This window comes from Spermophilus citellus, assembly GCF_964194105.1.
Source record: "Spermophilus citellus genome assembly, chromosome: 18".
Lineage (NCBI taxonomy): Eukaryota > Metazoa > Chordata > Mammalia > Rodentia > Sciuridae > Spermophilus > Spermophilus citellus.
This window is the reverse complement of record NC_138200.1, coordinates 14,813,959-14,841,448: the sequence shown is the minus strand read 5'-3', so window position 1 is coordinate 14,841,448 and position 27,490 is coordinate 14,813,959. Positions and strand designations below refer to the sequence as shown.

The 27,490-nt window shown below is 47.5% G+C and overlaps 2 protein-coding genes across 5 annotated transcripts in view; one reads left to right on the top strand and one right to left on the bottom strand.

Annotated features, from left to right (window-relative positions):
* Positions 1 to 1,059: 1,059 nt before the first annotated feature.
* GMFG (glia maturation factor gamma) lies at positions 1,060 to 6,153 on the bottom strand. Its single transcript, XM_081273836.1, has 7 exons — positions 6,098 to 6,153; positions 5,590 to 5,686; positions 5,420 to 5,469; positions 4,575 to 4,624; positions 2,309 to 2,391; positions 1,378 to 1,451; positions 1,060 to 1,247 (listed from the first exon to the last, which is right to left on the bottom strand). The coding sequence occupies exons 1-7, from the start codon at positions 6,098 to 6,100 to the stop codon at positions 1,176 to 1,178; spliced, it is 429 nt and encodes a 142-aa protein (XP_081129962.1). The 5' UTR covers positions 6,101 to 6,153; the 3' UTR covers positions 1,060 to 1,175.
* Positions 6,154 to 10,730: 4,577 nt separating this feature from the next.
* Positions 10,731 to 27,490, top strand: part of SAMD4B (sterile alpha motif domain containing 4B) — a 46,943-nt gene continuing 30,183 nt past the window's right edge. For 2 of the 4 annotated variants that reach the window (XR_014019601.1, XM_081273828.1), the window contains exons 1-2: positions 10,731 to 10,880; positions 25,520 to 25,922. Coding sequence is in view for 2 of the 4 variants with exons in the window: in XM_081273828.1 (XP_081129954.1) it covers positions 25,727 to 25,922 (196 nt within the window). In the remaining 2 variants the exon portion in view is untranslated. Of the gene's footprint in view, positions 10,881 to 25,519; positions 25,923 to 27,490 lie in introns of those variants that run through there. The other 2 variants (XR_014019600.1, XM_081273829.1) reach the window with 2 other exon arrangements.

Sequence of the window (27,490 nt, the reverse complement as noted above, 5' to 3'; positions counted from 1 at the left end):
CCCAGAAAATTGAAGCAGGGGAATTTTTCTATGGCCCAGGGTACAGTGATTCTATCCTGAACCTCTCCTGCAAAGGACTTGTCCTATTGGGGACAAGGGCACAGGGGGGCAAGGGATGGGGCAGAGTGGAGTGGCGAGAGGACCTTGTGTTAGGACTGGGAAGGAGAGAACAGGGTCAGAGCTAGACTTTTAGATCCTCCTCCAGGAACACCAGGTTCAAGGTCACTTTGTCACTGTTACCATGGAAACGGCCACCTCTACAGGTAACCTGGAAAGAAGGTAGGGGAGGGAGTTCCCAGGTGCCCGAACCTGGGGATAGAGAGGGACAATGAGAGAGAAGCAGAGAGAGGCAGAAAGAGCATGATTCATCTCTGTGAAGACCTGCGTGTCTCAGAATTCTCAGAGCCCGGTTCACCATAGGTGGTCCATGAATGTCCTTGGGAGGCGGCGACAGAAGACCTGAGAGAGGTCAATGCCCAGAGGTGCCAGAAGAAAGGAGGAAAGAAATGAAATGGGGTGGATGGGGTCTCCCTTCACGGACTCTTCAGCCACTCTGGGGTCCACTGGGATCCTGGGGGACTTCCCACGGCCCTGGACCCTCAGGCCTGTCCATCCTCCCCAGCCAACCAGCCCAGCAGCTCCCAGCCTCCTGGAGCAATTATGTTTGGTCCTTTGGAAACTTTTTGGACTTTATCTTTTTCTACCTGAGGACTCGGCGGAGGAAAACAGCAGTAAGCGGAGGCTCATGTCTGTGAAGCCCAGAGCCTGGGAGTGGAGAAACCTGGGACAGAAATGGATACCCTACCTTCTTCACTCTTAGGTGTCCTTGTTCCCCTTAGGAGTGACCCGTGCATGGGTTCAGCTGTTCCCCCACATTTTCCAGGACACCTAGACCTCCCGCATCTCCACCCTCCCCAGGAAATCCTGCAGGCACCTCCTTTTCTCCCACAGGGTCCTTTCCCCGCTCTTGGATCACGAGGTCGGCCCGCCCCCTGCCGGCACAGGCTGGTACTGCAGGACTGTGAGCGGCAGAAACTCGACAGGACAGAACCGAGGTCGCTGAGTTCCGGCATTTTAATGTGTTTCCAGTCGTGGATGTTCTGATCCTACGGCGTCTGAGGCTCCGGTCCTGCTGGGGACTCACACATCAAGAATTCAGGTTCCTGGCTCAAAGGTCAACGAAAGAAAGACAACTTCTCCTGGAGCCAGGCCTCGGTGAGGTCGTCGGTGGTTCGGATCTCAAACACCTGGACGAGGGCAAGCTCAGTTAGGATCCGATCCGGGAGGACTCAGGCCCGGAGCCTCCTCCCGCCCGCCTCCCTTGGACCCAGCCCCCGGACCCTTCCGCCTAGTGCTGGGGAGCCCGTGCCCCAGGACCTTTGTGAGCTCCGCTGTCTGCACCAGCCTGTTTTTACTGCCCGCGTACATCATCTGCTGCTCCGGCTTGCAGCCTGTGTAGGAGAGAAGACAGGGCACATCTGGGGGCCCAGGAGGACTGACAAACCTCCGCATGGCCTGCAGGCTCGCAGTCTTCAGAGCGTCTTAGAAGCTGTTCTAGGAGGTCTCTGAAGCTGTAATTCAGAGTTTTTAGGTTTGTTTCGGGGCTTCGATTTGTCCTGAGGGCCTCTGGAGATGACTTAGGGGCCAGACAGAAATTTCTAGGTAAAAGAGATGGGCTTATGCCTGAGGTCGGAGGATGCTGTTGGTGAATCAGAGCCCCCCCACTGCCCTCACCACTGCGCATGCCACATGACGCTCACACAAGCGCTCCGTACGTGTTCTCCTTGTATCATTTTTTTTTCTTCAGTGTCAGAGATGGAACCCAGGGTCTTGCACATATTAGGCAAGTGCTCTACCATTGAGCTACATCCCAGCCCCATGCCCCATATTCGTGCCTTTTTTTTTTTTTTTTTTTTTTTTGGTACCAGGGATTGAACTCAGGGGCACTCAACCAGTGGGCCACATCCCCAGCCCTTTTTTGTATTTTATTTAGAGACAAGGTCTTGCTGAGTTGCTTAGCCCCTCACTAAGTTGCTGAGGCTGACTTTGAACTCAGGATCCTCCTGCCTCAGCCTCCCAAGCTGCTGGATTACAAGGGTTCACCCAGCCTGATGTTCACACTCTTAACCCAGGTGCCTGTACACATTGGCACACAAACACATAATCACACACACATAAACACAGGCACCTATACACTTTCACATATGTGTATGCACATGTACATGCCTGCATTCATATACCCTGGCGTACACACCCCATACACAGAATCTAAGACCTGTTCCTTAGGAAGGGTAGAGCAGTGCCTCACCCACAGGGCTGGAGAAGATGAAACACAAAGGATAGGACACTCGGCCGTCTTCATGCACGTACTTGTAGCTGTAGACCACAAACCTATATCATGAAAGGGAATTCACACTCAGGATAGGATGAAGCCCAGGCCCAAGAGCCACTCCCCAAATCCACAAGCCTGACTCTTGATTGAGACTCAGAACCGAGGCTTGACACTGACTCAAACATTATAAATGATTGAAAATAATAACAGCAGCTGGGTACAGTGATGCACAACTGTAATCTCAGCTACTCAGGAGGCTAAAACAGGAGGATCATAAGTTCGAGGCCAGCCTCAGCAACTTGGCAAGATCCTATATCAATAAAAAGGGCTGAGAATTTAGCTCAGTGGTAGAGCATTTGCTTAGCATGAGTGAGGCCCTGGGTTCAATCCTCAGGACCACAAATAATAATAGCAAGAGGGGATGAAGTATAACCCAGTGGTAGAGCAGTTGCCTAGTACACACAAGGCCCTGGGTTTAATCCCCAGCACTGCAATCTATTATCTATCTATCTATCTATCTATCTATCTATCTATCTATCTATCTCTTAATCTGCCTAATGATAATAGTAAGGGTTTACTGAACTCACAATAAACCTATGAAATAGGTGCTATAGTTATTTACAAAATTCAAATTAGAAAACTGAGGTCCAGAGTCACTGGCCCAAGATTCTATGGATACAGCAAAGATTGGTACCCAGAAAATTTATCGCCAATGAATGCTCAAACACTATGCGATACTGTCCCGTATACTAGAACCTGGGCCCTAACCAGGGCTGGCTACATAATTTTCCAAGCCCAATGTATAAAACAAAGATGCAATGCCCTTGTTAGGAGGCTGAGGCAGGAGGGTCGTGAGTTCAAAGCCAGCCTCAGCAAAAGCAAGGCACTAAACAACTCAGTGAGATCCTGTCTCTAAGTAAAATACAAAATAGGGCTGGGGATGTGGCTCAGTGGCAAAGCACCTCTGGGTTTAATCAAAAGAAAGCAGCAAACTATTTTTCTTTCTTTTGCGGGCTTTCTCTATATTGATTACAGTCTTTTAAAATTAGTGATTTAAAGTTGTGTGGGGTTTTTTTGTGTGTGTTTTATCAGGGACACTTAACCACTGAGTCACATCCCCAGTCCTATATTTTTTTTCTTGGTTCTGGGGATTGAACTCAGGGGCACTCTACCACTGAGCCACATCCCCAGCCCTATTTCATATTTAATTTTAGAGACAGGGTCTCGCTGAATTGCTTAGGGCTCCACTAAGTTGCTGAGGCTGGGTTTGAACTTGTGATCCTCCTGCCTCATCCTCCCGAGCCCCTAGGAGATGTGCACCACTGCACCCAGCTAAAGTTGTGAGTTCTTGTGAAGGAAGTGCAGATGCCCACAGGGAGCCCCCTGTAAAGTTGTGTTGCAGGGCTGTGGGCCAGGCCCTGAGGTCCTCATGCCCACAGGGCAGAAGCAGAGACCCCATCCAGATGAGGTGGCAGGAGGCGGGACCTCATGTGAGCCAAGGCTCCAGGCCCCCAGCTCATGTTCCATTGTCCCACCAGACTTCATATAAAACACAAGTTCAAAGATAAAACTATGAAGAATGTCAGATTGACCTCCTCAGGTGTGATGACCCCTTCTGAGTATACCTATGCAACTGTCAATTGCCCACAAAGCTGATCCCAGTTGAGACCTAGAGCCAGGGATCCAAATGAGCTCAACTGAGGTGAAAAATCTAAACAGATCAATTTTGCAGAAATGGTTAAAGAGCTCTTCCTCAAAAAAGCACCAGGCCCATGTGGCTTCACCCAGGATTCTACCTTATCATTACCACACGTGAGGCCCTAGATTCCAACCCACAACAAGAAAAAAAAAAAAAATCTTTCTACCTAAAGCATTCCCAAGCACTGAAAAAAAAAAGGAAATCATTATTTAAAAAAAAAAACAAAGTGAGTCAGCCGCACTGATGCATGCCTGTAATCCCAGCCACTTGGGAGGCTGATGTGGGAGGATTGCAAGTTCAAGGCCAGCCTCAGCAATTGAGGGAGAACTTGTCACAAAATAAAAAGGGGTGGGGTGTAGCTCAGTGGTGGAGCACCCCTGAGTTCCATTCCTAGTTCTGAAAAATAAAAAAGTTCTAGAATATGAACTCTTGGTCTGAAACACAGAGATCCTGAGTCCATGCATAGGACTGGAGCCTAAGCAGTCCTCAGCCTAAACCTCTATCATTACCCGCTCCCCCAGCCTGGTCCTCCCCTCAGAATACCTGGGCTGTCTCTCTGGCAACTCCGATTTGAGCTCATCTGGAGAAATATTCTGAGGCAAAAAGAAAGAGAAGAAAACAAAACAAAACAAAATGACCATCACTAAATGAGCACTTAATATAAACCAAGGCACTATGCTAATGAATTCATTGCGCTCTCTCAGAACCCTATGGGATAGATCCTATTATTATGGCCACTTGATTGTTGAAACTAAGACCTAGTAAAGTCAAGTCCCTTGCCCAAGATTGCAGATATTGAGCAGCAGAGTTCAGATGTGAATCTGTGTTCCCATGATAAATACTTCCTTTCAGAGGGCCTGAGAGAGCCCAGCTCACAGCCCGGCACCCTCCCCGGGCCAAGAGTGCCAGCCCCAGGCTCTATGACCTCTTCGTAAATCCTTATCATGGCCCCATGACAAAAGCTTTATTATTGTCCCCATAGGACTGATAAAAAGAGTGGGGCCATAAGAGGGTGAGGTCCATCCTGCTAGCTTTTTCAAGGTCTCCTGCTAGCTTTTTCTTAACTACCCAGGAAACTCAGGCGCCCAGGAAGTACTATCATTATCTTTAGCACTTTATTGAGCATGTACTATGTCCCAGGACCTATTAGATCCATGACAGGATTAAATCATTGGATTTGCCAACAACCCCATGAGGTAGGTCTCTTCTCCCCCACGTCACAGGTGAGGACACAGAGAAACATCAGGTGAAGTCCCTTGCCTAAGGTCACCACTGCACCAGAACTTTCTGATCCCCAGTATGGGGCTCTGTGTATCTACCTGTCCAGTCCCTTGTCCTCCCTAGGCCCACCCTGTGCCTCTGGGGGTCACATCCACACGGCCCCTCACCTGAAATTCTTCCTCCAGCACCACCATCTGCCGGTCTTTGTCCACCTTCACTGGGGAGGGATGACACACGGGGGTGAGACACCCCTCCCATCCAAGGGACCCCGCTAGCCTGGCCCTCCTTGCTTGTCCCCTTCCCCTCCTGGCCTTCTGTGGGGACAGATGTCACTCACTTATGATGGCCGCATTGTCTGTCTCTTTTCGGAAGCGGAATTTCCTCAGCTTTTCCTTTAGCTCTGGGTCCACCTCGCACACCACCAGCGAGTCAGACTGCAGGAGGGACCAGGAAGGGCTGAGCCAGCCTGGCCTCGCCCTCCTTCCTTCCCCAAACCTGAATTTTGCCATTCACCATGAAAAGGGGGGGTCCCACTGGCCCATCTGAGACGCCTGTGAACGTGAGACAGGGGCCTGCCTCCCCAGGACGCAGCTGGGGGGACGAGGGCAGAGGCTAATCCCAGCCCTCCCCGGGGGGTCCCCTTGGGCTCTCAAGGACACCCAGAGGTGGCTGCCTTGGAGTGAGCCCTGAACCACCGTCTCTCTTCCCTGCCAAGTTCTTTGCCACGGTTGGGTCTCGGTCCCTCCCGGTGACCCCTCCATCCCACCTCCACTCGGGGCCCTCCCAGCCCCTGCCCCAACCCTAGTCCAGCCCCCAGCCCTTCCTGCTGGCCCCTGGCCCCTGACCATGGTCTCTCCTGTCCACAGGCCTCTTCTTTTCTCAGTTCCGCTGTCTTTTAGGGGTGGGGACCAGGGCTGCGGGGGGGCGGGCTGCAGGGCAGGGGGAGGGTTTCACCCAACACCACATCCTGTTTATGCCCTTTCTGGGACAACTGTCACGGGGGCTCCTCCCCCTCTTCCTTCCCCCAATCTGTCAGGACCTGGCAGACTTTGCCATCACTCGGTTCAGGGTTCTAGTACTGCCCACCCCTGCGACTGACTTGAGTATGTAAATTTGGCCCTCTGAGTTGGGATTGTCATGAGGACAAAAGAGCTTCCTCCCCGATGGTGCCCAGCAAGGTGGAGGTGCTCAACAAAGAAGGGAGGTTAGCCGGGCGCCATTGCGCACACCTGGGATCCCAGTGGCTTGGGAGGCTGAGGCAGGAGGATTGCAAGTTTGAGGCCAGCCTCAGCAACTTAGCAAAGCCCCAAGCAACTTAGCAAGACCCTGTCTTAAAATAAAAAATAAAAAGTGGGGGGGGGGGGGCTGGGGATATGGCTCAGTGGTTAAGCATACTGGGTTCAATCCCTAGTGCCAAAAGAAAAAAAAAAAGTAGATTATAATTTTGGCTTTTTGCCTCTCTCTTCTTCCAAGAAGTCTTCCTGGGTTATTTATCCCTATCTGAAATATCCGAATCCCAGAGTTAAGAAAAGAGGGATACAGAGACTTTTGCTAGTCATGCTCCCTCAGCCAGTTGATGGACAGTCACCTCCATATTGCCTGAAAGGTGGGAATTTTTTTTCCTACACACTTATTCAATCTCATGGACCCAAAGACCTCATAATGGCTTCTGAGGCCCTACAACAATGGAGTCAAGCCCTGTCTCCACACCTGTACCCCTCTTGTGTGTGTGGTATTAGGGATCAAGCTTCCCAGGGTCTTGCCAAAGCTAGGCAAGTGCTCTGCCACTGAGCTACATGCCAGCTCATCTTTTAAATTTTGAGGCAGAGTCTCACTAAATTGCTGAGGCTGGCCTCAAACTTGCCATTCTCCTGCCTCAGCCTCCTGAGTAGCTAAGATTACAGGTGTGTACCACCGTATTCAACTCCATACCCCTACTTAAAAAAAAATAGTTTTATATTGCCCTGGTTTCCATTTTGAAATGAAATTCCTAGGTCATGTGACCTACTTACACAAAATAAAATTTTAAAGATCAATACAATAATCTTAACTGTCATATAAAGAAGAAATAAAAGGAAAGTAATATTTTAGTGAGAAAATTCAAGCAAATAAAAGAAAAATTTCCCAGGGTCCTACCCCCACTTTGCTCATCCTGTTGATTCACCCGCATCATGATGGGCAAGTGTCCCACCTGTCCCCGGCCCCACCCCACCTGATCAAGGGTATTTCCGTGACTCTTCCTCTCTCACCTGTCATCAATATTCTCATAATCTCTACTGAATCTTTCCCCTGCGCCTACATGTAGTGTTATTCATTCATTCATTTCATCCTTTCTTTTTTCTTTCTTCATTTATTTATTTGTACTGGAAATTGAACCCAAGTGCACCCTACCACTGAGCAATGTCCCCAGCCCCTTTTATTTTTTATTTTGAGACACAGTCTCACTGAGTTGTGGAGGCTGGCCTTGAATTGGCAATCCTCCCGCCTCAGCCTCCCAAGTAGCCCAGATTACAGGTATATTCCTTCCATCTTAAAAACAAAAAACCTACCTCCTGCCCAACCGCTGCTCATTCATTTCCTTCCCTTTTCAGCAAAATTTCTCAAAAGAGTCATCTGCACTTGCTGCCTTTTATTTCCCCTCCTTGTTTTCTCTTGAGCCCTCTCCAACCAGGCTTCCTCCCCCGGCTCTCTCCACTGACACCCCTTGTCAGGTCACTCAGGCCGTCCATGGTGTGGACCTAACAGTCAGTTCTCAGTCCTCATTAGCTGTGTCCAGTGTGGTCACTCACTACCTGTTCTCTGAATCATCTTGGCTTTGGGGATGACCTACTGGCCAGGTTTTCCTCCTACTCCTCTGACTCCTCCTTCTCAGTCTCTTGCTGGTTCTCCTGACATTGGAGTGCCCAGGGCTCAGTCCTTCCGTTGCCTCTATTTGCCCTGACTTCACCCAGTTTTCAAAAAGGACACCCTCATTCTTTCTCCAGTCTGGGGCTCTCCCTGAACACCAGACTTCACATCTCCACCTGGATGTCCTGCTCATGCTTGACCCTTATCTTTTCTTTTGCAACATACATAGGAACTGGTCAGCTCTGGACTCCAGCATATAACCAGACGCTGGCCACTTCTCCCCCCTGAGCCCATCTCCTAGGTCTGCCCACTTTTATCTCCTGCCTGGATTTGGTAGCTGCCTTGATGCTGATTCCCTGACTCTGCCCTACCCCTCCATCTATTCTTCACATAACTGCAGGGAGCTTCATAAAACCAATCAGATGACATCCCTGGGGTATATAGTGCAATGGCAGAGTACTTGCCTAGCATGTGTAAGGTTCTGGCTTTGATTCCCAGCATGGTTAAAAAAAAAAAAAAGACATCTCTGTCAAAACCCACCCATGGCTCCCATCTCCTTTGGGTAAAAGTAAAAGCCAAAGTCCTTGCAGTGACCTTGAAAACTATATTTATTTGTATTTCTTCCTACCACTTTCTTTTGGACCTTGTCCTCCACTATTCTCCTTCGGGCTCACCCCACTCTAGTCATGTTAGCCTCTTTGATTCTGTAAATGACCCTGCCACAGGGCCTTTGTATATGCTGTTCCCTTTCTCTGGAATTCTTTCCCTCTTGGATCACTCCTTCATTCATTCAGTTATCTGCTCAAGTTTCACCTGATAGAGGCTGTTCCCTATCTGAAATAATTCTGACTGCCCCACTCCATCCCTTTAGCTTGCTTTGTTATTCTCCGGGTACTTATCATCAAGTTACATTGTATTTTGCTATTATTGTCGAGTGGAAGCGTCACAGAAGCAGGGATTTTTTTTTGGTCTGGTTCATTGTCCTATTTCTACCTCCTTGAGTAGAGCCTGACACACTCAAGAAATCTCAGTGAATGAATAAACAAACCAGCATTGATTTGAGCACAACCATTCCATAAAGCAGGAGTGTTTACATGCAGTAGGCAGGGTTTGTGATGTCCTCCACCCTGGCTTGAAATGGCCTCCTCCCAGCATCTGTGAGGCCACAAACACCTGGTTTTCCTCCTCTCTCTCTCTCTCTCTTGCTGTGCGTTCTCAATCATCCTTGAGAGTGTCATTCCTTTTCTCAAGTGTTCCCATTTCTCAGGGTTCTATGAGGTCCAGTCTCCATTGGTTCTTTCTACTCCCTGGGCTAGGTCACTTACTTCCAGAGCTTCAACTAGTATCTTTCATGATGCTTTAACCTTGGTTTCCAGCTGCAGTTCTTCAAGGTTCAGGCTTCCCGGTTGGGTACCCTTTCTGCTGGGCATCCCCGCACTGAGCTTCTCCCCGGGGGTCAATCTCCCAGACAGAACTCTAGCTTTGTCCTGGACTCCCCTCCCCCGCAGCCAGTTTCAGAGCTTGTTCAGTCTACCTCTTGGGCGTCCCTCCCCCCTGTACCTCTTCCCCTGCCCACAGTCCCGCCCTGGTGCAACCCTTCTTCTGCCCCTGTCCCCAGCTGCCTCCCTGGACCCCCGGATCCTAGTGCCATTCCTTCCAATCTACCCTCCATATATAAGCCAGAGACACCTCCCCAAATCCCCAACTCGCCATGACCCTGTGCTTCTTGAATCCCTTCCCTGGCTCCCCCGTGCCCCAGGACAAGTCCAAACTCCCTCCAGTGGTCAAACACCTGGCTGCAACTCACTCCTCAACACCCAGCCCTGAAGTCCAGCCTCCACCCCGACTGCATGCCTCTGAATTCCTGTAACAAGCCACGTCTGTCACCCAAGAACCTTCTGAGCACAGGCCCCATTCTCATTAATCATTCACCCCGATGCTGGACAGTTAGTGGATTAACTAGATTACAACAAAAGTCGTAGCAATCATTCCCGTTTATTGACGGCCTCCTTTACGCCGAGCGCTTACGACGCCTTCTCTATGTCCAGCCTAAAGGGTCGATCTCGCCTCGCTAGTCCGGTCTGCGAGGGGATCAGAGAGGTAGGCCGGGCCGCCGGGACCCCGGAGCCCGGCGCACTCTGCCAGACGCTCCCGGGAGGCGGGGAAAAGGCCCTCGGAGGGGCGTGTCAGAGAGGCGGGGAAAAGGCCCTGGACGCCAGAATGAGGAATTGTGACTTGGCTCCGGGCCGTGAGGTAGACTGGCGCGAGACTGCCCCCTGCGGGCCTGGAGGTCCAATCCCGGGCTCCGCCGGGCCCGTTGCCCTGGAAACCTGGCGCGCGCCCCTCCCCTTCCCCGCCCTCCGCCCGGAGCCCCAGACCTGGCGGACTGCCCGTCACCCCCACGTCCGACCAATCCCTCTGAGGAGGGGGCGGGCCTCTTGGGCCTCGTTCCAGCCCTGTCGCTCCCCTCCTGGCCAGGACCCCGCCTTTCTCGGCGCACACCTCCCGCCCTTCGGGCTGCCCTCGCCGCCCGTTGGCTGGCGCGCCGTTCGTCACCCGGGCGTAAGCTAATGCCGGCGCGCGGTGGCCCCGTCGGGGCGGGGCCTGGGGCAGTGACGCACGGCGCGGTGACGCAGCGCGACGGCGGCGGTGGCGGCGGCGGTGGTCGGTGCGGGAGGAGGGAGGGGAGCTCGCGGGCCAGAGAGGGCGCGACGGCGGCGGCGGTGGCCTGAGGAGGCCCGGGCGGCGGCGGCGGCGGCGGCGGAGGCCGAGGCCGAGGCGGTGAGTCTCCGGCCGGGGCGGGCGCGGGGCGGCGGCGGGTCGGGGCGCGCGGGGCTCCCCTCAGGGCGACCCAGGCCGCGCGGGCGGCCCCGCCCCCTCAGGGACCCCGAGCCGCGGGCGGCGGCGAGCGCGGAGCGCGGGCCTCCGGGGGCCGGGCCCGCCAGAGAAGCCCGCAGCCGGCCGCCACTCTCGCTGCCGGGCCCCTTCGGAAGCTTCCCTCCGAAACCTCCTCACGTCCTCGGGATCGCCCCGGGGCCGCCCGGGGACCTCCCTCCGAGCCGCGCCGATCAGCCGGGAGAGCCCCGGAAGCTCTTGGGGCCGCCGCCTACGGCCCGAAAGGCCTCCCCAGAGAGCAGCCCTCGCCTTTCAACCGCCTTCCCCGGGGACCCTCGGGTGTCCCAGCAGCCTTCCCCGCAGACCCCCGCCCTTTGGCCCCGGTTCCCCGTCCTCCTTCCCGATCGGAAAACATCCCGCGGAGGCCACTCCTCGTTTCTTCTCACGTCTCCCCCAGGAGCCGCCCTCGTCACCCCCAAAACCTCTGCCCTTCCGAGACCTCCCCCCGAAATCGCCTCCAGACCTCCGGGCATTCCAGAAACCCCCTCCCCAGACCTGCTTCGCACATCCCAGCAGTCTCCTCCTCACACATCCCAAGAATTTTCCTCCCACCCACCCCGATTCCAGAACTCTCCTTACAGATTTTCACTCATATCCTTCCATAATCCCAAATGCCCCGATGAACCCTGAATATCTCCCCTGAAGATTTCCTTCCCCTCCCCGCCCCTCCCCCCAGTTTTACTCACACTGAAACGCCTGACCCTTGAAACTCATTGGAGGACCCCCCAGTCACCCTGTTGCATCCATCCTCCGTGCACACTCCCGCTTCACAGTCTCCTTTGGACCATTCCGCAGATCCCCCCAAATTTCTCCCAGAGACCTCCATGTTCCTCACACCTCCCCACCCTAAGATGTTCTAGGGATTATCCTCAGGTACCCCAACAGTCCTTCTGCCAGACTCTCTACCTCTATTCTAAAATTCCAGAAATTGCCCGAAATCTCCAGAGAATTTTTCTCCCAAATTCGGAAAACCTCTTCCAGAACCCCTTTAATGCATCCCAAATCTTTCCCAGTAACACATACTACATATTCCAAAAAGTTCACTCATTGCCTCCCATATTCTTGAGAACCCTTAGAGCCAGGCTCTGTTTGGTATGCCTGTAATCCTAGCCACTGGGGAGGCAGAGGCAGGAGGATTGTGAGTTCAAGGCCAGCATCAGCAACTCATCGAGCACTAAGTGAGACCCTGTCTCTAAATACAAAATAAAAAGAGCTGGGGATGTGGCTTAGTGGTTAAGTTCCCCTGGGTTTATTCCCCGGTACAAAAAATGAATAAATACCCCCTCTTAGATAACCTGGTTTCGGAGGTTCCCCCCGCCTTGTGGACCTATTTTAGATTAACTTTATTCTAAAGAACATCCTTAGAACTCCAATAAAACTCTTAAGATCCTCTTCATGACCCCTTTGAAATATAATTTTCAGACCCTCCCCCTTTCAAAGGATCCCAATAACTGCCTGGAGCCCTTCTGAGATAGCCCCGGAAATCCTTCTCAGAGACCCTCCTGACACTCAGGACCCTTTGAATCATTACTCAAATCCTGCCTTAGAAGAGACCTTCCTAGAGATATTGCTCCCTCGGGGTCTCCTAAATGTACTGGAACCCCCTGTAGAAGGCCCTACACACATTCTTAATATCCTGCCAAAATAAAAAATCCTACTCTTGACACTCCCAGGTCCCCCTCAGAAGGGTTTCTTCCCACTTCCCCACATGCCCTTATGGAGACTCAGGTTTCTCACAGAAATGTCTGAGGAGTTTTGGGGGGAAAGATCCCTCTATCAGAACTTTCAGAAGACTACACCTTCCCCAGACAACTTTAAGAGAATTTTCTCCAAAATTGTCCTGTATCAGCAACCCCCAGCACTTTCTGAGACTTCCTTAGAATGCTCCCTTACATTTCCCCTGTGATAGCCCCTAAGAAACCTTATTCAGGAGTGTGTCATATTTACTGCCTTTAAGACCTTATATACACCCTTTATCTTTACCATTATCATTCCTCCAAAACCAGCTCAGAGACCGTTATGGGTTCTGAGCCTCCTTCTCCCATTATGTCTTCAGAGGCCCCAGTATCCTCCAGACTTCTCCCTCCAATCCTCTGTGTCTGCTTTTAAAGATTCTCCCTTACCCCAAACTCACACATATATACTGGGAATCCCAGTTTTCAAAGAGTTTTCTCTTGGATAGTTTTTTTAGGCCCCACCCCCAAAGACTACCTTCCTTCAGAGATAGACTTAACTCTCTCCTTTAAGACTTATTGAGAACTTTCCCCATTTTCCTTTCAGAAGTCTTCTTCCTTTTCACTTTGAGGAATCCTTCACTGAAAAACCTCTTCCTATTCAGTAGTGGTTTTCAAAGTCTGTTCCTGGGACTAGTAGCAGCTGCAGCACTTGCTAGAAATGCAGATTCTTAGGTTCTACCCAGACCTTCTGAATCAGAAAACTTGGGAGCAGGGCCCAGCAGTCCTGAGTTTTTAACAAACCCTTCTGGTGATTCTGATGCATGCTTAACTTTCAGAACCTCTGCCCTCTAGGCTGACTTTCCTTTCCCCACAAAAAGTCCCTGAAAAATGTCTCAGAGTTGCCTCTGAGCCCTGCTCCCCACTCCCATTTTCCTGGGAGTCCCCTTTGTGAAGTACCTATCCTCCAAAAAGACTCCTTAACCTTCTTGAAAGGATCTTGACTCCATAAGGTCACCCCACTCTGAGTAATTACTTCACGTTCTGCCTGTGCATGATTCTCTTTCATATCCTCTTTAGCACTTTCTCCCTCTGGCTTTCCCTCTACCCCTCCAGCCCACCCCCAAGTCTTTAGTGCTTCTGCTTTAAGTTGCTACCTCCTTGAACATGTGTGTCCCTCTCATCTCCTCATTCATCCCTCTTCACATAAGCGCCCTCCCTTGAGGTACATTTCGGTCTTTTCATTCTGTGTCTTAACTGACAAGTGCCCTCCATTGTATTTAGAGCTCCACTCACCTTCTCTCTGGTGGTTTTTGGTATATTTGACCACTCAGCCTCACTGGCCTAGGAGCTCTGGAAGTTCAGGAATGTGTCTTGTTCCTCTCTCAATCTACCAGGTGGGATCTGCATTCCATGAGTTATTGGAAATCATTGGAGAACTGGTAGCCCATGGTTTTCAGCTCTCACTCCCCATTCAGGTTCAGCACTTGTTCCCCACGCCCCCTTTCCTTTCACCTCTTCTCTATACCCAGTCCCCTCGCCTCTCTTCCTGTCCCACGTGCTCCTATGTATAGGACTTTGCTTTGTGCTAACCTATCCCAAGTTCTGTTACTGGTGACCTGCCTCATCCCATTTTGATTGGTTTCTCTTCTCCCCTAGCCCTTAAGTCTGGTGCTTCCCCAGCGCTCTCAGCTTTTTTTCCCAAGAGGAGACAGATTCTAGGTAAACACTGGTACCTGCCTTCAGGGAGCCTCACAGTTCAGTAGAGGGCTTGGGCAGGGAGACCAGGCAGAGCATGAGGTACAAATTATATGTTGTGGGGATTCAGCAGTGAGAGGGAGCCCTTTATTTGGAAAAACTTCCTAGAAAAGAGGTATTTGGGCTGGGGAGTATTCCACAAGAGTTGGAGCAGTGATGGGATGCCATCCAAACAGAGAAAACAACATAAGCAATGGGTCAAACACAAGAATGCCTCTTTTCTCACTCATGGGGTCACTTCTGTTCACCTGTGGACAGATGAAAGAAGACATCTCTTTCATTTGGTAGTATTTTCCAGCTGCACTACTCTATAGCTCTTGAGTGGTCTACAGAGTAATATTAATAATGACTACTGTTTATTGAGTTTTTTAAATACTTAATTCTGTGCTGTCTCATCATATTCATAGGAAGCCTATGAGGAAGGGAAACTGTGATTGTCCTCATTTTATGTATGGTGAAATGGGGACTGATAGAAGGTCTTTGGGCCCTGTCTGTCCTAAGATTGTAGTGCCATGGATCAGAGAGTTGGATTTTCAGTTCAGATAGGGGTGGCTGCCAGTGGGGTGTTACAGTAATGATTAGGTATGCAGACTTTGGGGGGCCATATAGGATTTGCATCCCAGATCATCCCTTACCAGTATTGTGTCCTATGACAAGTTATTTAACCTCTTGTCCTTAATTTCCACAATTAAAAAAGGGAGTAATTCTACTGCATTGAATTGTTATAAGGACTAAGTTAGTACAAGTGAAATACTTAGAACAATGCCTTGAAGTGCTAAGTGTTAGCACAGAGTGGCTTGTATAGTCAAGATAGGAGGATTTCAAATTGTGAGCAATAGAACCTTATCTCAAAGTGGTTTAAAAGGGGATTTCAATCCTCAGCACCACAAAGAAAAGCTGCATCCAGGAGTTCAAATAATATTCTCAATCTTCTCATTTCTCCCCTAAGTTAGCTTTATCCTCAGGACTCTGCTTTGTGTTTATAGAGATGGTCCTTAGCAATCCTACCCCTTTAGCAGCCTCAGTGAAATGAGAACTTTTTCCTAAGGGTTTCAGTTTGGAAAGAGTTTTTTCCTTGAATAAATATGAAATGATGACAGAGAATCTTAGAGACATGTTTTGGTTCTATACAATAGAACTCAATCTCTTGGTTGCTGAGCCAAATCATCCCATGACATTTTTGGGCCTTAATGGTAGCTCCCCTCTTCACTGTCCCCCAGTCCCAGTCATCATCCGCTCTTGATTGATTGACTGAATCTAGAAAGATCTGATGGCGAGTCTGACCCACCAGACTCTTCCTTTAAGATCTCACTGGAAGAGGCAGGGATGAGGTGGTCACATAGACGTACTCTATAGTGACTTGCACTGTATGGAATGCAGGAGTCCTGTGTTCATTTCCTCACCTCTGCTTTGCATTTCCTGGGCTCAGAACTTCGGAAGAGAGTTAAAGGAGGTTGATAAAAGTGGAGTTTTGTTTTTGTTGAACAGACTCTGGTTGTGGGAAATTATAGAACAGCAATATATGGAGTATAAAAGTCTCAAGTGTCTCCATGAACTTCCAAGTTCATGGAAGCACTATTTTAGGTCCTAGACATACAGCAGAGAATAAAACGGTCGAGAGGAACTCCTGAAACTCATGGAGCTTACCTGCTGATGGAGGGGAGACATACAAGCCATAAAAGAAATCCGAGTGTGATACATGCGACGAAGAAAATAAAACTGTAGGTGAAAGAAAGGGTGGGGAATGGGGATGGCCAGTATAAAGTGGTCAGAAATGGCCTGTTTGAGGAGGTGACTATTGAATCTGATAAATCAGAAAGATGAGAGGCACCAGCTGGGGGAAGACCTGGTAATGGGATATTCTAAATGAACCATTATTAACATGCAAAGAAAGGACTGCCACAGGGTGGGAAATTTTATCACAGGTAGTTCTTGAGACCTTGCTATGTCCAGGCTCTGTGCTGCAGAGTGGAGACAGAGTAGTGAAGACTGGCATAGTGTTCCCTTCCCTCGTGGCTCTGAAGTCTAGGGAATTTGGGACAGAGTTGCAGCCTTTGACAGAACACCTTTTGGTAATATCAAAGATTCCTTCCTGCAGGGAAGGTGAGGGAGATGAGGACATGCCTAAGTTCAGATCTGGTTAAAAGGGTCAAGTAGGATTGGATTAGAAGGGTTTGTTTTGTTTTTAAAGCAAGACGGTGACATGATCTTTTTTTTTTTTTTTTTAATTTAAGTTTCTTAGGTGGACACATTATGTTTAGTTTACATTTATGTGTGCTGAGGATTGAACCCAGTGCCTCGTGCATGCTAGGTGAACACTCTACCACTGAGCCACAACCCCAGCCCCCCCACCCCCCACTTTTTAAAGAAAGATCACCTTGGATTTTGTGAGGAGAACAAGGGCAAGGATAGAAGCAGGAAGGTGAGTTAAGAAGCACTCCATTTGCCCAGATGAAGGAATGGCGACTTGAAAGTGGTGGTGGTAAAGATGAAGAGAACCCAGTGTGTTTTGGGGTGTAGAGAAGATAGGATTTGATGAGATCAGAGAAAGGAATATAGGATAGAACATTTATGTCTTACAGCTCTATCGAGGTAGGTATTGTGAAGCTGGGGTTGTGGCTCAGTGGTAGAGCACTCGCCTAGCACATGTGAGGCCCTGAGTTTGATCTTCAGCATCACATGAAAATAAATAAAGGTATTATATCCAACTGCAACCTAAAAAATAAAATATTTTTTAAAAACAAAAAGATAGGTGTTGTGATTAAACCTATTTTATAGATGAGAAAATAGGTGTAGCAAGGTGGAATCACTTGCCTGAAGTTATGCAGATAGTAAGTGGTAGGGTTATATTTCCAGCCCAGCAGTCTAGTTCCAGAGCCACTTGGATTTCAGGAAAGAAAATGACATGCTTAGCTGATATTAAGAAAAGGAACGAGGGGCCGGGGATGTGGCTTAGTGGTAGAGTGCACACCTAGCATGCGTGAGGCACTGGGTTCCATCCTCAGCACCACATAAAAATAAAAAAGATATTGTGTCCACCTAAAATTAAAAAGTAAATATTAAAGAAAAGGAACTGGGTTTGGGCCATGGCACACACCTGTAATCCCAGCAGCTCAGGAGGCTGAGATAGAAGGATCGAGTTCAAAGCCAGCCTCAGCAATGATGAGGTGCTAAGCAACTCAGTGAGACACTGTCTCTAAATAAAATACAAAATAGGGCTGGGGATGTGGCTCAGTAGCTGAATGCTCCTGAGTTCAATCCCTGGTACCCACCCTCCCTCCCCACCCCCCCAAAAAAGAAAAAGGAACTGGTTCTGGGGTTGTAGCTTAGTGGTGGAGTGCTTCCCTCACATGTGGGAGGTCCTGGTTTGAACCTCAGCATCACATAAAAATAAATAAAATAAAGGTATTGTGTCCATCTACAACTAAAAGATAAAGGAACTATCAAGATTTGATGACTGCATCTTCAGGAAGAGGAAACTGTCAAAGATGACTCAAAAATCCTGAGTTGTCCACAGAGAGGTGATGGTTGATCTACAGGAGTTGATTACATTCCTAAACGGGAAAATACAAATGTACAAAATGAATGAAAGGGTAGACTTTTTTTTTTTTTTTTTGAAGGGGAAGGTTCAACAGATTTAAAAACGGAAAGAGGAACACCAACTTCTCTATTCCAGGGTTTCCTGGAGCTCCCCATGTTTTGCTAATCTTCCAGAGGCCCTTTCTCTCTTCCTCTCCTTCCTTCCCCAGGACCATTCATATTCATACAAAAGGTTGAGGCAATAGTGTGTGTGTGTAATGTACATATGTGAGGAGTTTCTGGAAATAATTGGTTCCTTCAAGAGAGGTGTTAGGCTCCTTTGGCTTCTGCCATTCTATTCTCAGGATGGTGATTTAACCTCAAGGTAACTAGCTTGTTACCTTGCTTATGAAATAGGTATTCCTCAAAAGCCCATAGAAGAGGGGCTGGGGATGTGGCTCAAGCGGTAGCGCGCTCGCCTGGCATGCGTGTGGCCCAGGTTCGATCCTTAGCACCACATACAAACAAAGATGTTGTGTCCGCCGAGAACTAAAAAAAAATAAATATTAAAAAATTCTCTCTCTCTCTCACTCTCTCTTTAAAAAAAAAAAAAAAAAAAAAAAAAAAAAAAGCCCATAGAAGAGCTAGGAATGGGGGCTGGGGATGTGGCTCAAGCGGTAGCGCGCTCGTCTGGCATGCGTGCGGCCCGGGTTCGATCCTCAGCACCACATACCAACAAAGATGTTGTGTCTGCCGAGAACTAAAAAATAAATATTAAAAAAAAGAAGAAGAAGAAGAAGAGCTAGGAATGGGCAGGAAGGCTAATAGAAGCCTTTATTTATCCAGAGATGGCATTAAAGGGTATACCCATAGGCCCAACTTTCTAGGCATGGAAGAGGTTTTATAGACTGCTACAGTGTTTTGGTCACAGGAGTAGGAACTCTGAAACAAAGCTATTTGACCCTTGAAAAATCTCAGCTTAGCTATGCATATAGTCATGGGTACATGACATACTTTGTTTGTGCCTCAGTTTCTCCATCTGTAAGATAAGGATGCTCATACATTTTTTTTGTGTGTGTATTTTGTTTGTGGGTTTTTTATTTGTTTGTTTTTTGAGACAGTCTGGCTGTGTTGCCATGGCTGTCATCTGATTTGTGATTCTCTTGCCTTAGCTTTGTGAGTAGCTAGGACAAGGTCACAGTATCCTACTCAGCTTGTTTGTTTGTTTGTTTTTGATACTAGGGATTGAATCTAGGGATGCTTTACCACTGGGCTACATTCCTGGCCCCTTTTTTTTTTTTTTTTTAAGACATTCTCACTAAACTGCTGAGCATCTCACAAAGTTGCTGAGGCTGGCCTCAAACTTGCCATCCTCCTGCCTCAGCCTCTTGAGTTGCTGGGATTATAGGCATGAGCCACCCAGCTGCTCACATATATTTTTAGAATAGAATTTTTTTAGGATCAGTGAGCTCATCCTTGGAGAACTGTCAGCTTGGGGGCCTGGCACATGACAATCTATGATGTGTGAAAACATGCTCAGCATCATGCTGGGTATTTTTATATACATTGTTTCACTTAATTCTTATAAGAAGCTTCAGTAAGGAAGAAACTGAGTTACTTGCCAAAGGTCAACACAGCAAGTAAGTATCAATCAGCAGGAGAGCCAGGATTGGAGCTAGGTCCTGTTTCTTCCAGAAACATACATTTTCTGTCTGTGGACTCCTTCCTGGTTTGGGACCGGGGAGGAAGCCCGGAGGACAGTTTTCCCTGGAACCTCTTAGCTTTTTGTTAGTTCCATTCTCACCTCCAACAACAGTAGGTACTTCCCAAGAAGGTTACTTGGTCCAAATATATCATAAAGACTGCAGTATTACAGGCTGCCGAGAGATTTGCCATAGAGGTTTTCCTGTTCTGTCTTTCCTCAAAAGCAGGGAGTCGTTTTCAGTTGTATGAGGACAGAGAGACCAGAGCAGTGCTGAATTTTGTTTTGTATGGAAGTGACCAAGTTCAGTTTTAAGGAACAGAAACCAAACTCAACTGTCCTAAGCCAAGAAGAAATGTATTGATCTATGAAACTGAAGAGTCTGGGTCACTAGTTTGAGGCTAGGTAGATCTAGGTCTTCAAATGTTGTAACTAGGTCTCTCTTTTTCTCCCCTAATTTCTTGAATGCTTTTATCTGAGTTAGCTTCATTTGAAAGCAAGAATCCACTAGCGGTAGCAGAGTGGCAGCCAGTAATTGAGAACTTATTTTCTCCACTTGTTTCAGCAAGAGTCCAAGGAGGATGCTTTAGCCAGTGTCCACTTGTAGAACCACTTTACCTGTGTCCACTTGTAGAACCAAGAAAGACATTGTTTTTCCAAGAGGAACTCACAATGGTGGGAACAGGAAATGGAAGTGATATTTGGCAGGCAGAGTAAGGTGGTACTATGGTGAGATGTCTTATAATAATTGATGCTGCTGCCTTATCCATGTCCTCTTGTCTCACTGTAGCCAAGCACCTGGGAGAGAGATGGTTGAAGACCTCTAGTTCTTCAGTGGAAGAATCTCATCCAGTCTTCCTTTTCAGTCACCATACAGACCAAACACAAGGCACCCTTCTATCCTGAAAACATAGGGAACGCTAGGGGTGATTTTTTTTTTTTTTTTTTTTGACAGTGCAATCTTAAAAGTGACTGTTTGCCTGAAGCCCCCAGTATTTACTGCAGATTGTCAGCGCCCTCCTCCGTCACTAGATCCTCTCCACCAGTCATGTTCCCTGAGCAATGGGTGATTTAAAAGTTATAAACAAGACAATCTTATCCTAATTTGTGTCCATGTGTTCAAGGATCACAGGCCACAGGTTTTATTCTGTGTAGTAGTTCACAGTTGCTGTTTTAATTTGAATTCATTTCCAACATTTAAAACTAAGGGAATTCTCTTTTAAAAGCCAGATTTCAGCTCTTCTTTTAAATAATCTTAAGACCCAATGGTACTGGACCCACGTTCCCACATGGCAGCAGTTGATCAGAGCTGAATAGTGACATCTCCCTTTAGACAGGGTATGTACTTTCCAACTCACCATAGTTCCTGTTGGCCTGCTTTGTTCAAAGCCTGGCCTGTCAGCATCCTATTTGAGACCCCATTCTGTCCCAAAACTTTGCTGGAAGAAACTGGATTAATGTTTAGTCAGCTGCTTATTTGAGGGATGCAGTGCTGTAGCTTAGGAAAAAGTAACAACCCAGTAAAAGAATCTATGGGAAGGGGCTGGGGATGTGGCTCAAGCGGTAGCGCGCTCGCCTGGCATGCGTGCGGCCCGGGTTCGATCCTCAGCACCACATACCAACAAAAGATGTTGTGTCCGCCGAGAACTAAAAAATAAATATTAAAAATTCTCTCTCTAAAAAAAAAAAAAGAATCTATGGGAAAGGAAAGAGTATGCACAGCTTGGTCTGTTTGTGGATTTGGTCATCTTTTTGCTGTAAGTGCTATTGGCATATCAAACCTCCCGTCACAAATGTACCCTTTGAAATAGTAACATGTCCTTCTATCATTCTGAGTTGCCACCCAGTGAAGGAATCCCTCCCACTCCCAAGGGATGTTCATCCAGCCTCCATTTGACCACTTCAGCAGCCAGGGAGCTTATTACCTCCTCACATGGCAGCCAGTTCCATTCTTGGACAGATATATTATTTTAAAATTCTTCCTTATGTTGAAGCAGCTGTTGCCTCCTTGGGACTGAAAGCCACAAAATGCTGGAACTGGGAAGGGAAACTGATTTTTTTAGGCATGTGAACTGTCACTCATCTACCCAGCATCCTGGGCAAACATTGATAATTAATCCCAGTACTCTTTCTTACTAATCCAGGAAGTAGAATGCAGGTTTTTTTTTTTCTTAAAGTTAAATTCTTTTAAAATTACAAAAATAGTGAAAAAGTACAAAATTGCATAAAGAGAGTGTTTATCATTCCTGTCTCATCAGAGTAACCAATCTTAGCCTAGTATGTATTCTTCTACACATTTCTCTGTACACATGCAAATAGATATTAGTATATAAGGGGCTTTGTGTATGACTTTTTTCTTTATAAACAAAAATAGCATCCTATTGTACATACATCTATGGACATCCCTCTAAGTTACAGGTCAAATACTAGATATAGATTTATTTTTGTATTTTTTAATGTGTTGTTTGTTTGGGGGTAGTGGGGATTGAACCCAGAGTTCTCTACCACTGAGCTATATCTGCAGCCCTTTTTATTTTGAGAAAGGGCCTCACCAAATTGTTCAGGCAGGCCTCAAACTTGCAATCTTCCTGCCTCAGCCTCCTAATAATTGGGATTACAGGCATGGACCACCAGTCCTTGCTCAAGCATTTTGTTTTTTACTTTTTTGCAGCAATAGGGATTGAACCCAGGGACACTCCACCACTAAGCTACATCCCTAACCCTTTTTATTTTTTTTATTTCAAGACAGGGTTTTATTAAGTTTCTGAGGCTGGCCTCAAATTGGTGATCCTCCTGCCTCAGCCTCCCAAGCTGCTAGGATTACAAGTATGTGCTACCATGCCTGGCTCAAGTGTGTTTTTAAATAATGCATAGTGTGGGATCTGTCCCAGTTTATTTATTTATTGTGGTGCTGGGGATTGAATTCAGGAGCATTGTACCTTTGAGCTATATCCCCAACTTCTTTTTTTATTTGTTTATTGTATTTTGTGACAAGGTCTTGCTAAGTTGCCGAAGCTAGCCCCAAGCTTGGGATCAGTCCTTCTGCCTCAAGCCTTCCAAATCACTGGGATTACAGGCAACCCCAGTTTATTACTCATTCCCCATTGATGTCTTACTTTCTTCATTTCTTTGGAATCCTTCCTCTCATAGTGCTCCAAGCAGCTACTACCAATCAGTTGGAGTTTGCCTGTGAGGTAAAACCTATTTGTCATGTCTGACCTAGGTCAGCCTCTTATCTCACACATTCCAGAGAAAAAAAGCAGATGTAATTTCAAAATCAAAGTGAATCTGAGGCTGGAGTAGGACTAGAACTAAATTTTCTTGACTTTAAACATTTCCCATATCCCGTGTTGCCTGTCACTTAGAGCTATCTATCTACCCTGGTAGATGGCTCTTTTTTCTAGAGTAAAAGAACAGATATGTCTTGTCTTCTGTATGCCATGTCTTCAGATATTCAAAGTTAGTATTGCAAGTTCCCCCAAGTCTTCTCTTTCCCCACAGAGATCTTAGTATCTTCAAACTTTTCCTATTAGGACAAGATTTCTAAATCCTTTGAAACAACCTATTGTAGTTCCAGCCTAAGAGAGGAATTTGGGTACTTCTTGCTCCAGAGTTTCTGATTTTTGAATCTCCCCTTCCCCTCAGGTTGGACCATCCAATGGACCATTTCTTCTACCATCTTTTCCTTCAGGGCTGTAGAAATCCCACTGTGGCTTCCCCACTCACTTTTTTCACATTTTCATTTATTTATTTAACAAATATCAAACATCTGTGTGTCAAGTACCATTCTAGGATCTGACTGTCCGTATAGCTTGCATTTTGGTGGGAAGAAAGAAACAACATAAATCAGGTGGTATTTGAGTTATATAAAAGAAATAAAACAATACAAAATAGTCACCGGGGAAGGTCTCCTTAGATTGGATTGTTAGAGAAGCTGTCTCAGGAAATGACAGAATGAACGGAGACCTGAGTAACAAATAGGAGCTACGGGAAGAGAAGTGCAGTGAACAAGAAGGAACTTGGTACAGGATGAAGTTGGAAAGGCCACAGGAGTCCTCAGGAGGGCCTTTTTGCATTTAGTTTAAGTGCAATGGGAAGCCATTGGAGAATTGTAAGCCAGGGAGGCAACTTCTTATTTTGCCTTTAAAAAGATTTGAGAAGGCTTTTTAACTTGGATCAAGGTTTCATCTTCTCACACCTTTTTCTGCTTCTTATATTAGAGGTATTGACAGCTATGCTAGTTTGCTCTGTTTGGGGGTTCTGCAGGGGATCTGTGAGGCAAGTGAGTTGTTAACAGCCAGATGTACTTCACAGCTCTCCTCAGCAAAGACGGAACTTCGTGGAGATGGGAGTAGCTCCCTAAGACCTGCGCCCAACAGGTTCAGTGGGTCTTTGTGTAGAGTTCTCAGTCCAGGGAAACTCTGTCCTTTGGCAGCCAGAGGATTATGGAGCTGAATGTGGTTTGGGGATGGTGCCAAGGACTTTGCTTGCGAGAGAGACAGATGAGGGAGATATTGATTGGAGACCTGGAGCTCAAGTCAACTTAGAAAAAGGGTTCAGAGGGGTTGAGGTTGTGGCTTAGTGGTAGTGCGCTTGCCTAGCATGCATGAGGCATGGGGTTTGATTCTCAGCACCACATACAAATAAATTTTAAAAATAAATAAAGGTCCATCAACAACTAAAAAAATATAGAAAGAAAAAGGCTTCGGGGGCTGGGGATATGGCTCAAGCGATAGCGCGCTCACCTGGCATACGTGCGGCCCGGGTTCAATCCTCAGCACCACATACAAAACAAAGATGTTCTGTCTGCCAATAACTAAAAAATAAAAAATATATATATAAAAAAAAAAAAAGAAAAAGGCTTCAGAATGAGTGTCCAGAAATCATCAACTGAAAGGTAAGCCTGTTGGTTGCCCAGATGAAACAACCTCTGTGTAGTTCCTGCCTAAGAAATTTGGATACTTTTTGTTTGGGAGTATTTGAATTTTGATTTCTCCTCTTCCTCTCTGGTTGGTGTATTCTTGGCTCTCAGGGGTTTGGATGACAGGCTGGTGTTCTAGAAGTCAAGAGGACTTTCCAACCTAGAGAACTTGAGTCTGAAGCAAACTTCAGAGGAGTGAAGAAGAGTTCTGGGAGGAATTTACCTTGTATAGAGATAGGTAGTATCTTAGAGATCAGATACGTATATTTTCCAGAGTAGGAAAGCTGGGTTGAAGAGGGTGAGATTTCCTCAGCTTGTTGATAATCTTTGAAAAAGACTGTTCTTGCTCATGTCCAAGGGCTGACTTGTACCCAGCCAGTTAGGGACTAAATAGCTGTCTATATTCCTGAGATCTCCACTGGGGTCACTACCCCATGTTCACTCCTGACCAAGTCTTGTAAGTTTTGGTTTAAAGCAATTATGGAGCCCTTAGGGTCCTTCCAGCATGTGAGTTCCAGCTCTCAGAGGGAAGGAGTCAATGACTAGCAAGGTTAGGAGATGTGCTCAGAGTCCCATGTCTTCTTTGTCATGTTCCATTAATTCAGATCTTTTCTGATAATGTGAAGCCTGTCTTTCTTATTTTCCTTTTCTGAAAAATCTTCCCAACTTACTTTCTGCTTTAACTCCACCCCCTTTGGCCCTCTGGCAACCCAGTATGAGGGGTAGCATCTTCTCCTTAGTGTCTGGGGAGAGTCTGTGAGTGCCAGTGCCTTTTCTCTGGACCTGGAGATTGATAGGAAGTTGGTTTAGTATCTGAAGTTGGCTTCATCTTTTTCCTTCGAACAAGTACTCTGAAAGAGGAAGGCATGGGGCTCTGTACCTCCTCAGCCCACACTCTCCTGGACAGCTTTGGCCCCTTCGCTCTCTCTGATCCCTTTGCTTCCTTTTCCAGGAGCCTGGAGAGGCGTGGCTGGACCAAGACCTCCCCCCATGTGAGCAGGCCCCCTCCTCCCCTAACCACCCATTGCCACCACGCCAGGGAACGTCCTCAAGCCCTGGCCCTCAGGGGAGAGCTAACAGGAGCCCAGAGCCGAGACCATGTGACGGCGCTGGCCCTTGCCACCGCCGTCCCCCCCACCCTGGCCCCAGGCCTGGCACCATGATGTTCCGAGACCAGGTGGGCATCCTCGCTGGCTGGTTCAAGGGCTGGAATGAGTGTGAGCAGACAGTGGCCCTGTTGTCGCTTCTGAAGCGGGTCACCCGTACCCAAGCCCGCTTCCTGCAGCTCTGCCTGGAGCACTCGCTGGCGGACTGCAATGACATCCACCTGCTGGAGTCGGAGGCCAACAGTGCTGGTGAGTCTCTGCCCCTAGAGATGGGAGTGAATTAGGAGGGTGACCTGGAATGGATGTCAGATGCCCAAGAAGGCCAGTCTGTAATGGTGCTAAGAAATTTGTGTTCTGTGCTTTGGGGAGTTGGGAAGTCCCTGTCCTCCCAAGCCTTCATCTTGGCTGTCCTGGGGCTTTTTTGCCAGATATCCTCAGGGTGGAATGGGAGACTCCCAATGGGGTGGCAAACCCCTAACCGGGATCGTGTAGGGTTGCTTGTGTGGGCAGCTGAAAGGAACAGACTAAAGTCATTACCTATGAAAAGAGGGATAGAAAGTGAGCAATAATTTATTTTTCAAGCTCTAGGACATCAAGCTGGGTATGATGGCACCTATAATCCCAGTGGCTCCAGAGACTGAGGCGGGAGGTTCACAAGCTAGAGGCCAGCCTGGGAAACTTAGCAAGACCCTGTCTCAAAATAATAAGAGCTAGGGATGTTGCTTAGTGATAGAGGGTTCAATCGCCAGTTCCCCCTTCCTCAAAACAACAACTCTGAGAGGGAATTTTAGAACTCTTCCAGAATTCATAAGTCATCTACACTATTTTTTTATCCCCAAGGGTAGGTTGGACTTAAGACATAAATAGCTTCAAGAGAGTTTGGAATTTAGATATAGTTCTGTATTTCCAGTCCTTAAGCATCCTGGAGAGAGGCACTCCATGTCTTAAAAGGTTGGCATTGGGATAAGTGAGCCAGGCTTCTCTAGAACCTGTCCCTAGGCCCCCAGTCATAGATAGGAGTAAGGCCAGAGAACAACCTCAAGTACCACTGCTAAAGCCTTTCTGACCTTCTGGGACTCCAAAGGGCTGAAGAGAGAGCTGCTGACACCACTGACCAGTGAGAGATGGAGGCCGGAGAAGAGGGAGGGCAGTGGATACCCAAAAGTTAGCTAGGAGGGGGACAGGGGGCTCCATGCAGTTTGTCCTAATTAGTCATCCTCACTCATCCCACCTTCTTCACAGTCATAGTTGACATTGAACCCTTACAAGCTAAGTACTCTTTTTTTTTTTTTTGAGTATACATCAAGGAGGTACCATTTTTAAATTTATTTAGAGCAAAGTAATATAATTTATTTTTGAAACAGAAAGGAAGCAAAGGTCCCACAAGGGAGGGGTCTTGAGAAGGTTGTCCCCAAGTACCCTTTACTTTCTATTTATTAACTTGGAAAGCAGTGTTCTCTGGTGGCTCTCAATTCTCATTGTCTAGGTTTAAATTACAGTTTTAACTTGCCATGTAACCAAGTAATTTAACCTCTCCATGCCTCAATTCTGTCATCTTAAAGTCAAAATTATACTTATATTGACCTTTTAGAATACTTTTGAGGAGTCAGTGAGTAACACGTGTAGAGCTCTTAGAACAGTGGCTGGCATGTGGTAAACACTCAGTGACTGTCAGCTGTTGTTTTTATTGTCAGTAATTCAATTGGTCCTCACAACCAGTCTTGTAGGTACTATTATTATCCCATGTTTAAAGGTGAGGAAACCAGCATGGGCTTCTAATATTGGAGTTTGGAGAGCCATAGAGCTGCCTGGCCTCC

Bases quoted from the DNA above. Each gene is read 5' to 3' on its own strand.
- GMFG (XM_081273836.1), bottom strand. The intron at 5,470-5,589 runs GTGAGTGACATC...ATCCCTCCCCAG, and splicing joins AGACAATGCGGCCATCATAA to TGAAGGTGGACAAAGACCGG. The intron at 1,248-1,377 runs GTCCTGGGGCAC...GCCCTCGTCCAG, and splicing joins AGACAGCGGAGCTCACAAAG to GTGTTTGAGATCCGAACCAC.